The 16,218-nt window shown below is 39.4% G+C and overlaps 1 protein-coding gene across 2 annotated transcripts in view; it reads right to left on the bottom strand.

Moving 5' to 3' along the window:
• LRP12 (LDL receptor related protein 12) overlaps positions 1–16,218 on the bottom strand; it is a 53,988-nt gene that overhangs the window by 18,292 nt on the left and 19,478 nt on the right. Inside the window, exon 2 of one of the 2 annotated variants that reach the window (XM_061447890.1) lies at positions 1,989–2,045. The exons of the other annotated variant lie outside the window; for it this stretch is intronic. Within the exon in view, the coding sequence (XP_061303874.1) occupies positions 1,989–2,045 (57 nt within the window). The remainder of the gene's footprint in view (positions 1–1,988; positions 2,046–16,218) is intronic. 2 annotated transcript variants of the gene reach the window in all.

Below are 16,218 nucleotides of genomic sequence, written 5' to 3'. Positions count from 1 at the left end.
TTGTTTTCAAAACCAAGTTAAAGTTGGATTTAGAAAGATTAAAGGCCAGATATTTTTGGTTCTATTTTATAACTCTGCTTAAAATTGTTCTGATAAATATAAAGCTGTCCAGGTATGCTTGATGAACTATATAATCTGCAAGTTCAATAAAAAATGTTTGGGAAACCCAGATGGTTTTGAAAGAACTCAAAAAATGATCTAAATCCATTCACATCTTTTATACTTGAGCCATAAATCTAGCATGTAAGATGTACAAAGACTGTAAGGAAAATGCCACCAGATCTGTCTACACGCTTTCTCGCTTTCTCTAGGTTTTCATTAACAGGCCACCCCCATCCCCATTACCTCAAAATTCTCCAGTTAAGAATTTTAACTTTATATTAAGACAGAAACTTTAAGAGCAAGACATTTATTTTCCCCAGCTGGAATGTTGTAATACAACAAAGGACCACCAAAATACTTTTCTAGATAGCTTTATTTATTTAACATATATTTTTAAATGAAGTCCTCACTGGATGTTTCTTCTCAGTAGTTAAAAGGTCTGTCTACCAGCTGCTGTTATCCTGTGCGGAAAGGACATTATGTTCTCTTCTTGGCACTGCCTGTTCAAGCATGCTGGCCAAAGTACTGAAAGCAGAGTCAAAAATTCCATTTGCTTCTTACCCAACAGATGCTTTTCTGCCTGTGTTGCAACCTGTGACACGACTGTTGAACTAAACAATGAGGTGAAGGATTGTTAAAACATATCCTGAAAGCTGCATAGCTAGATTTTAGGCCGTGTATCTCGTACAATGCAATTCCAGCAACAACTGTTCCAACAGTGGCAAGTACCTGTGTTGTCATTTATTAATTACAATGTGCCATGAAAATACTATATGATATACTTGGTGCATTACTACTGTTGCACAGGAACAACTTTCTCCATGATGCAGCATAAGAATGGGTAGCAAAGGTCTTCTATAATTAGACTTCTGACAGTCCGTGTGGCAAATGGTGAAAGGGAAAAAGAAAGTGTCGGGTAACAGAGACCACGCACTGTCCACACATTTATCCAAAAAATTTAACCATGTACACAAATAGCAATGTAGTATTTGAAGCAATAACTACAGCAACATGTGCAAGCTGTTGTTAAAAAGGATGAGTTCACATTTTGACTCTTATTTTAGGAGAAAATTGTGAAAATCTGTGTGATTTCCAGGGATTACTGGAAGCTTCCCTATGAAAAGAATCTGGCTTGTATTCTTCTACCCACTGAAGAAGAGTGTTTATCTTCCCAGTTGCACACATTCTGAGTATCTGTATCAGAAAACACAACCAGCAGCTTAGCTGACACTGCTTAACATCTGAAGAACAAAGGCTATAGACTGGTATCACCTAATGCCTTAACAGACATACAGTCACATCAGTAACACAGTCCCAGCCACGGCTCCTACCCAGAAGAAGCCCAAGACTGATTTACTGGCAGGGAACGCAGCAATCTATGAGCAATGCATGGTGCTTTTATACCCCATATACCCTCAGCATCTCATCAGTTTCTCAGATTCACAAGTTCTGAAACTCTTTTTTTCTTGTATTAAGGAAACTGTGCAGTAAACTGTAATTTCAGTTACTGCTTCAATCTAATCAGGTGAAACACGTAACTCCTGGATTTATATTATTTGATAGTAGCAATTTCATTTCATGAAAACTTTACTATGGAAAGAAAATATCAATTCAACTTAAACCAACTTTTCTCTTAGTTCAGTGTTTGTATGGAAAAATAATTAAGCAGTCCACTTAGAAAGGCATAATCTGTTCATGAGCATGCAGGTATCAATTTTATCTTATGACAATTTTTCCATGTTCCAGTTGCTTCATTCCTTATTACATGCTGCAAAAGGCAGTAATAATTTTTATAGCCAAATATCTCTTCATAAGATACCAGGTGGCTTTCAATATTTACTATTTAAGTCATGCATGAAATTTAAACATTACAAAAAATGACTTACCCGTTGACACTCCTGAAATATGCACATTTTCAGAATGTTCTGCAAGAGCACCATTTCCTAAAATTAAACATAATGAATAAGCTAATTTCCAAGATAAAATTTGTAAAAATTCTTCAGATACTCTTTTATAGAACAGAAAGAATAAAACTGAAGTTATTTTAATTAATATTAAACATTTAAGGTCCCACGCTCATTTTATGACAAAACTTAAGAGAAAAACTAGAGGAAAAGTTACTATACAATGAAAAAAACAAAGAACTCAAGTATCGTTAGTATACCAGAACAATTAAATGTACTATAAAGTTAAGGAACAAAAAACTGATAGTAACAAAGAATTTTGACAAACTTCAGGCATTTTAGATGGTGGACTTTGCATGATTTTTCATCTATTTAAATGTTGTTTTCTTTTCAAGAAAGGTTTATTTCAGTCCATCTCCCCCACCTTCTCCTATCACACTTTGTAAGTAAATGCTATGCAAATAGAAACATCCACGGAAAGACATCTATTTCATAACCAACTGCAGCCTAAACCCCTTCTCCAGAAAGATGTTTCAGATATAGACAGAAACTAGCTACCTTTAAGAGTAAATCCCCATTAATGTTCATTAAATGGAAATATACTTGCAAAGATGAACAGTGAAACCCACATGGTCAAGAGTTAGAGACAAAAATGTTATTCCTCCAAATGTCCTACTACTTGTCCTACTACTCTGCACTCCACCAAAGTAAAAGTCAGCTAAAGTGAATACATTTGCTGACAGGGGGTAGCCCTGGTACATGATGTGACAGATAAAAGTTGTATTGGTGCACATTTCTAGCACTGAACAGCTCTCAGTCTCCTCTCCTTTATTCAACATCTTTTAATATTTAAAGCAAATTTTTAATAAAATCTTCCAGCCATTTCAGGAAGAAAAGCTACTTTCATAAATAAGGTCCTTTGAACATAAGCAGTGAATCTAAAATGTGAAATACATCACTAAGCAAAATATAAAACCACAACTCTGAATCCCTCAAAGTTTTGTAATACTGAACATTTGCCATGTTACGCAGATTTTCATACATGTGGTGGAAACAGCTGTTTGTCCAGCACTACAATGTACGTGTGATATGTCTGGGTAACAAGAACATTAAATACTTGAAGAAAAAATATTCCTTTCATACCAAGGTTAAAGGACATGGTCAGAGTTGACCTAGTACATATACACCTAAGTAAGCATCTCAATGCTGGTGCGTTGCAGTGGTTACAAATAAAATGTTTCTCAAACTGTTCCCATGGTTAACACCAAATGCACAAAGACTAAGTTTGTTACTTCCTTAAAACATAATAAGGTTAGAAACCTGACTATCAGAATATGTAGAAGGACAGCAAAGTGTTTTTGTTTGAAAAGTAAACTCTTGGACTCTTAAAAGTAATGTGTGTTGCCTTTTATGTACTAATTTCACTGCACAGATTTACATACCTAGTTGCTTTGTCTCAATTTGAAAGAAAGAAAAAAATCCACACAGTAACTATTCCTCTCAACATTCAAAAGAAAGAAGTACTTTAAAACAAAAACTTTCAAATAATCTATTAGTGACAAACTATCTTCCAATTAAACTATTTTAAAAAGCAAAACATCTTTTAAGTTTTAAAAAGCTATTCTCCAACTAATTTCTTCACTTTGCATATAGACTGGCATGCTAAGGAGTGTTTGCTGCTCTGATTTCGTGTCTTCAGTAACAGCTCTACATTTACAAAATAAACACCATCTTTGCTGTAAAGTGATTTTGCTTGTAACCAATTCCACAGAAGCACATTTTGGATTGTCTTGTTTCCCATTATTTCCATCAACATAAGGAAAAGAGTAACACATTTCAAGACCTCTTCTTTTAAGCTAAAAATAGCTTACTGCTATTTCATCTTTCAAAATTACAGTAGGGATTTTTCACTGGTTGTTTTTTATTTTCAAAAAAGGGTTATCAGCACATACAACTGTATCTGTAGTTGTTACTGAACACTGAAAATGAACAGCATGGAAAAAAAAAAAGAAAGAAAAAAAGGCATTCGCAAACATTTAGAAATATGAAAGCCCCCTAAGTAATTACATTGAAGACATCAATAATCTGGGCACTCCACTGATGCCCCCAAGAATCTGAATGACAGACAAGCTGCCTATACATAAAACCCAGGAAAACAAAACCCACAGAATTTTAATGTAATCAGTTCTGATAAAAAGACAGTAACAAAACATGAGAATACTACGAATCAGTAACAATGAGAAGAATATTAAAATAGGAGCTTGAATCCAAATCCTGTACATATTGACTTTAATGTGTTAAATTAAGAAAACTAAACTCATTATCCAAAAATGTAGTACTAGTATTTTCCATCTAAATATGCTTCATGCATATTTACAATTAATAACAATCTGTTGACATAAAGTTATGTCACATTTATTGTCAAATTGACTTCAGTGATTAGTTAGAAGCATTAATGTGTAATAAATCACAGAATCATAGAATAGTTAGGGTTGGAAAGGACCTTAAGACCATCTAGTTCCAACCCCCTTGCCATGGGCAGGGAAATGAAACCTTGATTCAGATCCAAGTATTTTAGTATCAAAATAAGGTGGATTTTTTAAATTACTTCCTTCCCAATATATGAAAGACAAACCTTAGAAACCTCTCAGATTACTTCTTCCTTTTTTATTGGGAACTGTCAATAAAATAAGTGTATTCAGATGCCATTTAAACATTACTAACTGCCAACATCTTTATGAAATTTTTAGGCAATGATCTTTATATGATCTCAATAACTATGTCACATGGTTCCGTATAAACTGAGCCCACCAGGGTATCAATATATCAGATAACACATCAGAAATTTCCAGTAAGGTATGGGAATGTAATTATCTTTGAAATTCCTGTTAGTCTATTTAATGCAGCAAAGCAAGAGTATATTAAAAAAAATTCTTAGGTCACCAGGAAGCCTTCATATTTCTTGATGTTTTAAAGAAATAATTACTATTCATTCCCATTTGAACCTGGAGTTTTAAACTGAAACGTGTGCCACCAAACAAAACCTGATGCAAAGCTTGCTCACATTAGTTACGGGATCTGGTTAGTACCGCTCTGTGTGACAGCACAGCGCTGGAAGACAGACACTGAGAATCTCCTGCACAAATCCATTCTGACTGCAAGAAACCAGGTTTGTTTTTCAAAAACTGATGCATTCCATCACTTTTTTTTTTTGTGGTAGCTTCTTAAAAAAAAAATAATAATAATCACTTGAGTACCAGGACTATACCCATCTCCTTCATATCCTCTTATAAATACTTATGACAAATGGACCACTTATTTGAAATGTGAAGTATTAAAGAGAAATATATGTCAACATTAGTCCTGAAGCTTAAGATACAGTCAGCAACTGCACCCGAGTTAAAAAATTCAAATGGACAAAACTCAAGATAAAACCACAAGCATTTACTCTGTTTAAAAAGAAAAATAAATTTGTAAATAGGATACGAGATACGTTAAACTACTGGTAAACCTATTGTCCTGGGTTCAGCAGTAGCAGTCATGTTTCTCCTTCTTGGTAGCTGATGCAGTGCAGTGTTTTGACTTTCGGCCTGGGAACAGAGCTGATAGCGATGTTTTGGTTTGGCCAAGGACTTTGTGAGCCTCATGCTCTGCCAGGGAGGAGGGGAAGCCGGGAGGAAGCAGAGACAGGACACCTGACCCAAACTGACCAAAGAGGTATTCCATACCACAGCACGTCATGCCCAGGAGGTAACTGGGAGTTAGCCGGAAGGGCTGGGAGACTGCGGGGTTGGAGGAGGTGCTTGGTGGGGCTGAGGGGGGCAAGTTATTGGTCGGCTGGTGTTGAAGTGTTATATTCTCTTCCCTTGTTATTTCCTTTATCATTATTATCATTGGTGGTAGCAGTAGTGATCTGTGTTATACCTTAGTTACTAAACTGTTCTTATCTCAACCCGTGGGAGTTGCATTCTTTTCGATACTCCTCTCCGTCCCTCCGGGAGTACGAGGAGGGCAAGAAGGAGGGAGTGAGTGAATGAGTTACCTGACTGGGTTTAAACCACGACAGTTCTTTTTGGTGCCCAACGTGGGGCTCGAGGGGTTGAGATAACGACAGATCTGACCGGATTAATAGTCATTCGTCACAATGCTGATTTATTGGCTCTCAGAGTTGTTCTTGTTGATCTCACAGTTTCAGAATGTTGTAACTTACTTAGAGCCGGTATTTGCTGTGTTAGTGTTTATCAAGTGTGGGGCTTGGGCTAAGGTTTTTGTCTCACTGTGCTTTATGGCAATGGCTTGTAATACGGGCGGGCTCCAGCAGCAGGGTGGGACGGACGTGGCCGTGGACTTGTACCTGGCCGTCCGGCTGCTCTTCACCGGCCTGGCCCTCGCCCTCGCTTCCCTCTTGGTGAGGCCGTGGGGAGCCGAGGGGGAGCGGCCCCGGGAGCCGGCGGCTGCTGAAGCGGCCCGGGAGAGTGGCACCGGAGGCCGCGAGGGGACGGCTGCCGGTGGAGGAGGTCGGGGCCGTCGAGGAGAGGAAGGAGGCGGCTGCCGAGCAGCGGGATAAGGCGGCGGAGGAGCCGAGCCCCGCAGAGGAGCCCAGCCCTGCGACGGCCGAGAGCATTTCCCGGAAGCCGCCCGCCGAGCCCCAGGAGGATCCAGGAGACCACGCAGCATTTCCCAGCAAGGCAGAGGAGGAAGAGCTGGACTCACGAAAAGAGAAGCTGGCGGTGGGAGAGCCGGCAAGCACAGCAGCTACACCAGCCCCAGTGACAAGTGCAGCAGCATCAACTGAGAGTTCTGAAGGTTTTGAATGGCCTTTGGGTACCCTTGGGACCTGCCTGCTGATTGTGATGGGGATCAGCATGTTGGCACACACACAGACTGTGTGCTACCCACGACCATTTTGTCTGATCTCAAAAGTTAAGCAGAGTCAGGTTTGGGTCTTGGCTGGGGTTAGACGACGATGCAGGGGGACCAAGAGATTTTCCCCAAGGCTGGAGAGTCATGAGTGGCAGGGTGTGTGGACAGTATGGGCAAGTATCTAGTCCACTGGGCCCCTCCAGTGCTTTGGAAGCGTCGGAGATGGAAGGCAGCTGTATGGAGTCCCCAGCAACAAGCTGCAGAAACTGCTTAAGGGGACAGTGAATTATTTTGAGCCTGGTGGGCCCATGGCACTTCAGGCCATCAGAGCAGAGATGCAACATAGAGATGGACTCATGATCAAGGGGTGGACTTAGCAATGGACACTATTGCCCAGGTTATTCACGAGTGTGAACACTGCACACAGTCTCTCCTGCTCTGGAAGACTGGTACAAGAGATGGAGACTGACATCATGGACCAGATGGACTCAGCAGCTTTATAGCTACTGGTCCATGCACTAAGATAAGAGTATATTGAAAATGTGGGATCTGAGCATGACGTGAATGGTATGGAATACGGGGTGGATAATGTCCTGGGTTCAGCAGTAGCAGTCATGTTTCTCCTTCTTGGTAGCTGGTGCAGTGCAGTGTTTTGACTTTCAGCCTGGGAACAGAGCTGACAGCGATGTTTTGGTTTGGCCAAGGACTTTGTGAGCCTCATGCTCTGCCAGGGAGGAGGGGAAGCCAGGAGGAAGCAGAGACAGGACACCTGACCCAAGCTAGCCAAAGAGGTATTCCATACCACAGCACGTCATGCCCAGGAGGTAACTGGGAGTTAGCCAGAAGGGCTGGGAGACTGCGGGGTTGGAGGAGGTATCGGTCGGTGCTTGGTGGGGCTGAGGGGGGCAAGTTATTGGTCGGCTGGTGTTGAGGTGTTGTATTCTCTTCCCTTGTTATTTCCTTTATCATTATTATCATTGGTGGTAGCAGTAGTGATTTGTGTTATACCTTAGTTACTAAACTGTTCTTATCTCAACCCGTGGGAGTTGCATTCTTTTCGATTCTCCTCTCCATCCCTCCGGGAGTACGAGGAGGGCAAGAAGGGGGGAGTGAGTGAACGAGTTACCTGACTGGGTTTAAACCATGACACCTATATGTTAAGTTATGAGTAACCTATGGTACGAAAAGCCTGAAAAGTACTTTTAATGGCTTTCTAATTAAGTACATGTGGGTTTGTTACCACCCATGCTGGTAATATATCCAAATATGCCTTCACTGCAATTAAAAAAATAAATCAGCCAACTAGTTACAAAATGAGTTGGACTCTATAGAGTGTGCTTACAATATGGAACAACTCTCAATTTCTGAGGTGTCTTTCTGTTTTGAATAACTTCAAAGAACTCTCAAAAGTTCAAAGCATGATTATGGTCGAAGCTGGTCCCTGATTCTGAGACTCGTCCATAAAATTTCATTTTATTTTCACAGCAGAAAGCCAGTCCCCTTTGACCTTTGTCAGTTTTTACCTATCCCAACTCAAGTCCTGCAGGTTAGGATGCTGTCTTATTTTAGGAGCAGGCAGAAACAAACAAACTCATTCCTTTTGATTTGTGTCTCACAGCTGACTGACCACAGAAGCAAGGTGACACTAGGTTTACCTTCAGGTTTCCCAGCAGTTGTGACATTTGTCCCCTATTGGTCCGTATAGAAATACATTAAATACCACCTACCCCACCCTGGAAAACCCACAACCTCACAATGTCACTTCCAAACATCCTGGTCCAAGAGCCATGAGCCCTACACTCCTGTATGAAGCCTGAAAAGGAAAACAAAACTATGTGAAAGATAAAAAAACATAGTCTTGGAAGGTATTTGGCTCACTAACATCTTCTCAGTTTCATCACAGATATGAAAATAGCCAGGGGAGTGGGGCTAGCTACAAGGAAAATGTTGCAGCAGCAACATTCCAAAAAACTGCAGAGGAAAACTGTAAGAGCAAAGTATGGAAAAAAAAACCAATGCTTTCACACTTCAAAAACATTGTATGTTTGGGAAAAAATAGCTGCCAAGTTCTATATATTTGTAACCCAAACAGTAGCAGTGATGCTCAGACTAATGGAGGCTAACCACAGTGCAGCATTCTAGGATGTTACTCTACATCTCTTTCCCCCTAGCCTATGTAGCACATCTCACTCTCAAAGTGAGATTAGCATCAGACTCAAAGGATTACCTGCATATAACTTCAGAACATAAACCCAAGCCTACAGTCCTGAAATGAGCTTCTCCTTTAATTTTCACTCAGATTCAGTTTTCAAAAAGCATAGCCAGACACCAACACCTCCACCCCAATAATTAATGTCCCTCTTAGTCAAAACATTCAGACTAAAGACAAGCTTTTGCACTCCAAGTACATGACCTTGGAGGTTTCAGACAAAGAACAAGAAGTTTATTTAAATACTGATATATCTGAAATAGCATGAAGACTCAAATGAAACCCCTGCTTTAATTTCAATTTGAGCAAAACTAATATGAACGTACAGCGAAGCAATTAATATTGTTAAATGCACTCAAAAAATTGGTATGCGTGACATTGTCTACCATGATTTTAAAATCAAATTTTGTAACTTCATTTTGGAAGAACACCATGTATCTTGGGACTCCGTTACATCCAGATTGTGTTTTACAAAGAAATTAACTCGACTGTTGAAATGATAAATGAAAAAGCCTTAGTGATAAACCCCACATATAAATTACCTTTATTTTTGCTGCTACACCAGTCACTCTCTACAGAAAAAAATCATGCACTCATATCTCAACTGAAGCTAAATTCTTCAATATCAAGATTAAGCCTTTGCCATTAGCAAAACCCTTGCAATTCTGTAAATTGAAGAACTGCTGTAACTGAATGGCTATGAAGAGAAAGCCTTTTCTAAACTACCTTGAGTTAAAAGGTACTGTGGTGCATAGCAGACTGGACAGGGCATTTCTCTTGAACCACAATTATCAGGAACAAGAGATCAACAACACTTCCTGTATTTAATGTGCTTCCAAACACCCTTTATCACAGAACATGTTTAACTTGCTTTACTTTAGACAACGTACTTCATGACCAAACTTCCTTTTTTCATCGCAAAGTTCCTGTTCACCCTGCACCTTACAAGAGTAAGCCTGACTCTTGTCAGCTGAAGTTATGTTGCATTAGTCTTCATCAAATTTTGCTTCTAACTGACCAAGTGTGGATGAAGCCAACAAAATAAGAATTTCACTGTAAAATTCCATTAATAAACTGGTGCTGCCTTACTACATATCACCCCACTAAAAACCCCACTTCACGCCAGTCCTATGATGCCCTAGTCCAAAATTAGCAATATTCTTTTTAATCTAGATATTGCAGTTGGAAATAAACATCCACGAGTCCTGTTATATTCCAGCGCCCTTCTTGAAAATGACCCCTTTTGATGGCACATTTTGTGTCAGTCCCAGTCAGTGGCCATCCCACCCCTGCCACTTCCTGCAAATATCTAAGCACAACTGAGCACAAACAAGCTCCACCTACAGACACCCTGTCAGGCTGAACCACAGTCACACTTGTCTGCCAAGCCCGTGGGAGAAAAGTGCCTATGGTTAACCTACAGCTAGGACGTTACAGCTCAGAGCAGGGCGTGGGGGAAACTAAAAGAAAAACAAGTACTACCATCCTCCTCCAGATGACTAGATGATCTTTAAAGGTCCCTTCCAACTCAAACCATCCTATGACCAAAACATTTGTTCAGTGTTCAAAATAGTATACTGAATTATGTACATGTAGGTCATCTGAAGCTAATGAGCCAAAAAATTTAGGTAGGATCCTCCTCAGTCTTTTGGAACATTGTTTACTACATCCTCATCTCCTGAACACTTTGCACCTACATTTGTTTTAGAATTAAATGCATCTGGCCATGGGGATTTCATGCTGTAGCAACAGCAAAGAGCTACATATCCATAGGTATATGGCCATACTGCTGCCTAACATTCCTGTACTGCAGAAGGAGCAGTACACAGCAAATTGAGATTATGCAACTGAGAAGAAAAATCCCACTTTCTATAATCCCAAATGCACACGGGGGTACAAAAGGGACTAGGCTTGGTCTTTCATCTTTTATAAACCTGGAAAGACTCTGAGTATATGGTTTCTCCTGCATCTTCCTCTACCTGCGCAAACATGTTCTCCTACCACTGCTAACTGCACTACAGAAATTCAGACTTTCCCTTCCTCAGAATGGAGGCACAGAGCCACACATGCAATTTCAAGAGACAAGGAACTGAAAGTGTAGCAAAGAGGAAAAAAAAAAAAAAACAAAAAAACAAAACCACAAGCAAGCAGTCTAAGCATTTGAAACTTACCCTCCCTGAACAGTTCATGAAACAGACAGTATTATTGCTACGAGGAATACTTCAAATTAAGGTGTGGCAGAGCTCAAGAGTCCACCGAAGCCAAGCAGCACGTGTTACTTTTCTATGTTCAGAAACAAAGCGAAGCATCAGTGTCATTCCCAGATTCCTACAGAAACCAGTCACAGCCTTTACAGGTGTCACCATTTTATCATTTCCTGTCTTCTGATGGCTTAGTTTGCAATCACCGCATCCTTCTGATTAGAGACATGCATGCAATCAAATTAACTCATTTGTGTACCAGTATGTGTCTGGATTAGCTACTCGACATAAAACTCAGGATACATAGTCATATCATTTTCATGTTTTTACTGTTGTTTTGTTTTTTAATATAGCGCATTGCATCTTCAACCAGAAGCTTCCATCCTACACCCAGCTGTTGCTTGTTTCCTTGACAAAAGACAACACACACTTTTGCATTAGTTCATATAATTCATGACAAAAGTCCATAAAAAAAGCATCATGAGAAGGGGTAGTATTGACTTTTAGGCATTAACCAATCAATAATCTCCAGTTTAGATGAAGAATCTTTGCAGGATTTATTGAAAAATTTTGTATTATTTATTTTTAAATCTACAGTTTGGTGTTAACTACTTAGGTGCAGTTTTTTTCCATATTTCCTTAGGGTTAAATACTGAAGTCATATGAATTTCAGGTCAATTGTAAAACAGCGTTAAACTGTGCAGCAAGATGTAAATTATCTTTAATGTAAGGAAGGGATTAAATAACTTTAATATAAAATTACACATGCAATAGACAGAAACACTGAGAGTAAGCCTTACTCCTGTGCGGATATCAGTCTGAATTCTCTACTAAAGGCAAGCTGAGCAACAGTGACAAGATTTATTCCAAATCCCTGTAACACAAGAACATCTGCTACAGAGAAGATACAGATGCAGTAGCAGCCATTTTTCTCCTTCTTAGTACCTGGTGCAGTGCTGTGTTTTTGACTTTCAGCCTGGGAACAATGCTGATAACACCGACGTTTTTAGTTGTTGCTCAGTAATGTTTACTCTGACCAAGGACTTTCTGAGTCTTATGCTCTGCCAGGGAAGAGGGGAAGCTGGGATGAAGCAGACTAGCCAGAGGTATTCCATACCACAGCACATCATGCCCAAGACGTAAACTGGGGGCAGTTACACAGAAGGGCTAGATCACTGCTCAGGTTGGGCTGGGTATCAGTTGGTGGGTGGTGAGCGGTTGTATCCTCTTCCCTTGTTACTTCCCTTATCATTATTATTATTGATGGTAGCAGTAGCAGTTTGTGTTATACCTTAGTTACTGGACTGTTCTTATCTCAACCTGTGGGAGTTACATTCTTTCGATTCTCCTCCCCATTCCTTTGGGAGCAGGGGGTGCAACTGGGGGGAGTGAGCAAGCGGCTGCGTGGTTCTGGGTTGCAAGCTGGGCTTAAACCATGACAAGAACCTAAACCCAAAGTTAATCAGTACTCGAGTGAGCAAAACTGCATACCTTTATTCCTATAGTCTTGATAACACTGACTTTAAAAACCCAAGAAAAATATTCTACTAGTTTTAAATTCTTTAGCATTGTAACACTATTCCCTCCACCAAAAAGAAGTCTGTGCTCATTCTTCAGTAATTGACTATTAAAACAGGTACTCTAAAAACAAAAGTTCACTACATAAGTGAATGTTCTGAATTTGAAGAATATACAATGATTAGGTCATAACCCACCTATTAGCATTTCTACCAAAACACACCCTTCGTTCCTGATAATTTTATGGTGTTATCCAGGGATCTGTGCACCAACCTGGCAGATTTTGCACAAATCTGCATTATTTTATTTCAGATGAGGAGCATGCATCTGAATCTCCTGTTCCACTCTACTCTGTGCTTTGCTTCACATTACACTGTGGCCTTAGAACCATCAAACTGGATTCCTTTTAGATGCCATACTCCTACTGGTAATGGGCACTCAGCCCTCTGGGCCACACTAGAGCTAGTCAAAGTAACATCCTTCAGAACTGTATATAGCACAAACATTGCATTTTCAGCATAACTTGCTCTGCTCCACAAATCTGCTCCTGCAGGCTGTGAGATGTGTCAACAGACACCCGCAACTATCCAACATCCCAAGTGTGCTCTCTGATCCCCACAGCTCTGGTGCTGTGAAGGGGACTCTACCTCAACTTCAGGCATAAGCTCCAGGGCCTCTGCAGTCATTTAGTGTGAGCAACATAAGTTCTCTTTCTGGATTCATTAAGCACTGCATACATTATTCACTAATATTACACCAATTGTGAATGCTGTTGCAATGCACAAAAGAAAATTTACAAAATTCCATATTTTGTAATAATGGGATGTTAGCATAATGCAAATTTGACATAGACACTGCCAGCCAGATGATACTGGAGTCTTGAAACAGAACCCCCAGCACCACTGGGAATCATCAAGACAACATTTGGAAGATGCTGCTATCTACAGTGTGAGCTCTCCCACTTCTGCTCTATAGAAATGGCTTCTCAGTCACTTGCTCACTTCTACAGGGAACGACAGCTCTCCCTTGTTGCCAATTAAACATACAAAGCTACCAGCAGCTCTGTACCTGGCTGTGTTTAATGCAGCACAAACATTTTCTCAGGGTGTACCAGCAGGAAAGACTCACAAGAGAGGAACATAAAACACTTTCAGGAGAACTTTGCACAGCTAAATAGCAAGATAATCTGAGGCTCCTTTATCCTAGGTTGCAAAAGGAAGCTAGAGTAGTAACTGTAGAAACTTGGACTTAATGCTTCAGGTAGGAAACGAAAAAACAACCCACAAACATTTGATCACGCCTGTAAATCCCACAGGAAAAATTTCACTTGAGTATATTTAAAATACAAAATTACTTGATATATTTAAAATACAAAATTTTAAATTAAAACCTGAAAGAACAACTTGTGTGTGAAAGTTTCAGGGGAAAAAAAAAAAACAAAACAAAAACAAACAAACAAAAAACAACAAAAACCCAACCAAAACAAACAAACACCCCCCAAACAAAAATAAACAACACACAAACCCCCAAAAAAGTTAGCTTCTCAGTTGTAGTTTGAAACAGTGGGGAAAGAAAAGAACCTGAGGGTTTTTTTTTTATTCTCACTCAAAAATTCCACAAACTATTTATAGACAGCTCTAATATACTTGGCAGCAAGCAGTGGAAATTAGAAATCTAGCAGAGACACTGGCTCAGCTTCAACAAGATTCCTGTTTTTAGCACATAAGAGTTCTATTCATGTCAAACCCTATACTTCTGCACAGCCAGGTATAAAGGAAGTTACTTGACTGATCATTGCCTGCAAATTGTACATATTCTTGGGTGATACTTTAGCACAGCATTTTGGATTGGCCAGGGTAGAAAAAAACCAACAGGTTATTAACACCAATTAAACAGTTCAAAGAGTGAATACAGTCTTCTAAATTACAGCTACCTCTCAAGTAACTTAAAGAAAGAAAAGAAGGTAAGAACACCAGAGTTAAAGGAAGTAAACTGGGGGAGAGAGAGGAGAATAAGAGAGCTTATACCACCTACCTATAATTAAATCAACTATCTCCTTTATAAGACTTTGGTGCCTATTCTTAACTTACTAGACCCAATCATGAATGCAAACCAAACAATTTGCCTCCTATTTCAAAACATTCCCCTGCTGTATTAATTACAAAGTTAGAGAGAAACAGTTGCTAGCTATATTAAACAGCTATGTTTAGAATAATAATTTTAACAAAGGATTGTTCAGAGCCTTTGTACATGTGCAACTGCAGTAACAATTCTTTTCTTCCAAAATTCCATTTCAGACACTAGAAGTATGTCACATTTGAGACGTGCCAGACTAGTAGAAAATTTCAGTGTGTGGGCTGTATGGTGCTTATACAGGAGGGGGAAGAGCATTGCAGATTTGATTCATACTCTTCACGTGCTTTGTACTTTTACCTACTACAGTTTCTTTAAATTGCTGTTGTAGTAAACATCCTGGTTTTGGTTTTGCTTCATGTAGGTTTAGACTGATTTCCCTTCTTTAATTCCTTAAAATTACAGGAACAAAAGGCAGTATGCAACAATCTGTATACAGCTGTTATGTTATACTTACCCCCCAAAAAAACAACCAGCCAACCAACAACAAAAAAAAATACAACACCCCACCAAACAAACAAAACCACCCCATCTACAGTCACCCAGATTTCATGCCTCTATTGTAAATTAGATGGTGAAAGCAGGGCTTCAGGTCATATATTCTAGTTATCATGTTTTTTTCAAACGGCTCAATTCCATTCCATCTTGAAAAAAGTGCTAACAGAAGAGACAAAACCATTATTCATAAACTAATAATTGCAGCCATCATTAATCTATTATAACCCTGCAGAAATTAAAATGTTATTTGCTATTACCCCAAGAATCCCTACCAGGAACCCTCAAAACATCCAAGCTTCTAGTTCCAGATGACAGCGTGACTCAGACTTACAACTGATATTTTTCCAGAAAAGACTTAAATAGTGTAGGAGTACTTGATATTGGGGTGTGGAGGAGAATCACGAGGCTTTCTGAAAAGAAGGAAAACACTGCTAAACTGCTGCCTCTTTATTATGAAGCCTACACCTCATGTGATCAACAAGTCAAAACAGAAGACAAAAAGAAAAAACACTAGTCACGTTCGAAAGAAAAAACAAAAACCAAACACACACACACACACAAAAAGAAAAAAAAAAAAGGAAAAAAAATAAATCACCAACTAACATACATCCAGAAAATAATAGTTTCAAAATCCAGAAAGCTTGTTGGATTCATAAAATGATATTAAAACCTTCTATTTATGTCTATTCAACAGAAGGGTGAAGATGTTACAATTCAGGCAGAAATCAAAGAGGAAAGTCATAATCTGACCAGAGCAAAAGCAGGAGATTGAAAAATCTAAACATCCCCT

This window comes from Pezoporus flaviventris, unplaced genomic scaffold (genome assembly GCF_033815535.1).
Source record: "Pezoporus flaviventris isolate CSIRO_AGI_PZ_B2104156 unplaced genomic scaffold, CSIRO_AGI_Pfla_v1 ptg000007l, whole genome shotgun sequence".
Classification (NCBI taxonomy): Eukaryota; Metazoa; Chordata; class Aves; order Psittaciformes; family Psittacidae; genus Pezoporus; species Pezoporus flaviventris.
This window is presented reverse-complemented; position numbering and strand designations above follow the sequence as displayed.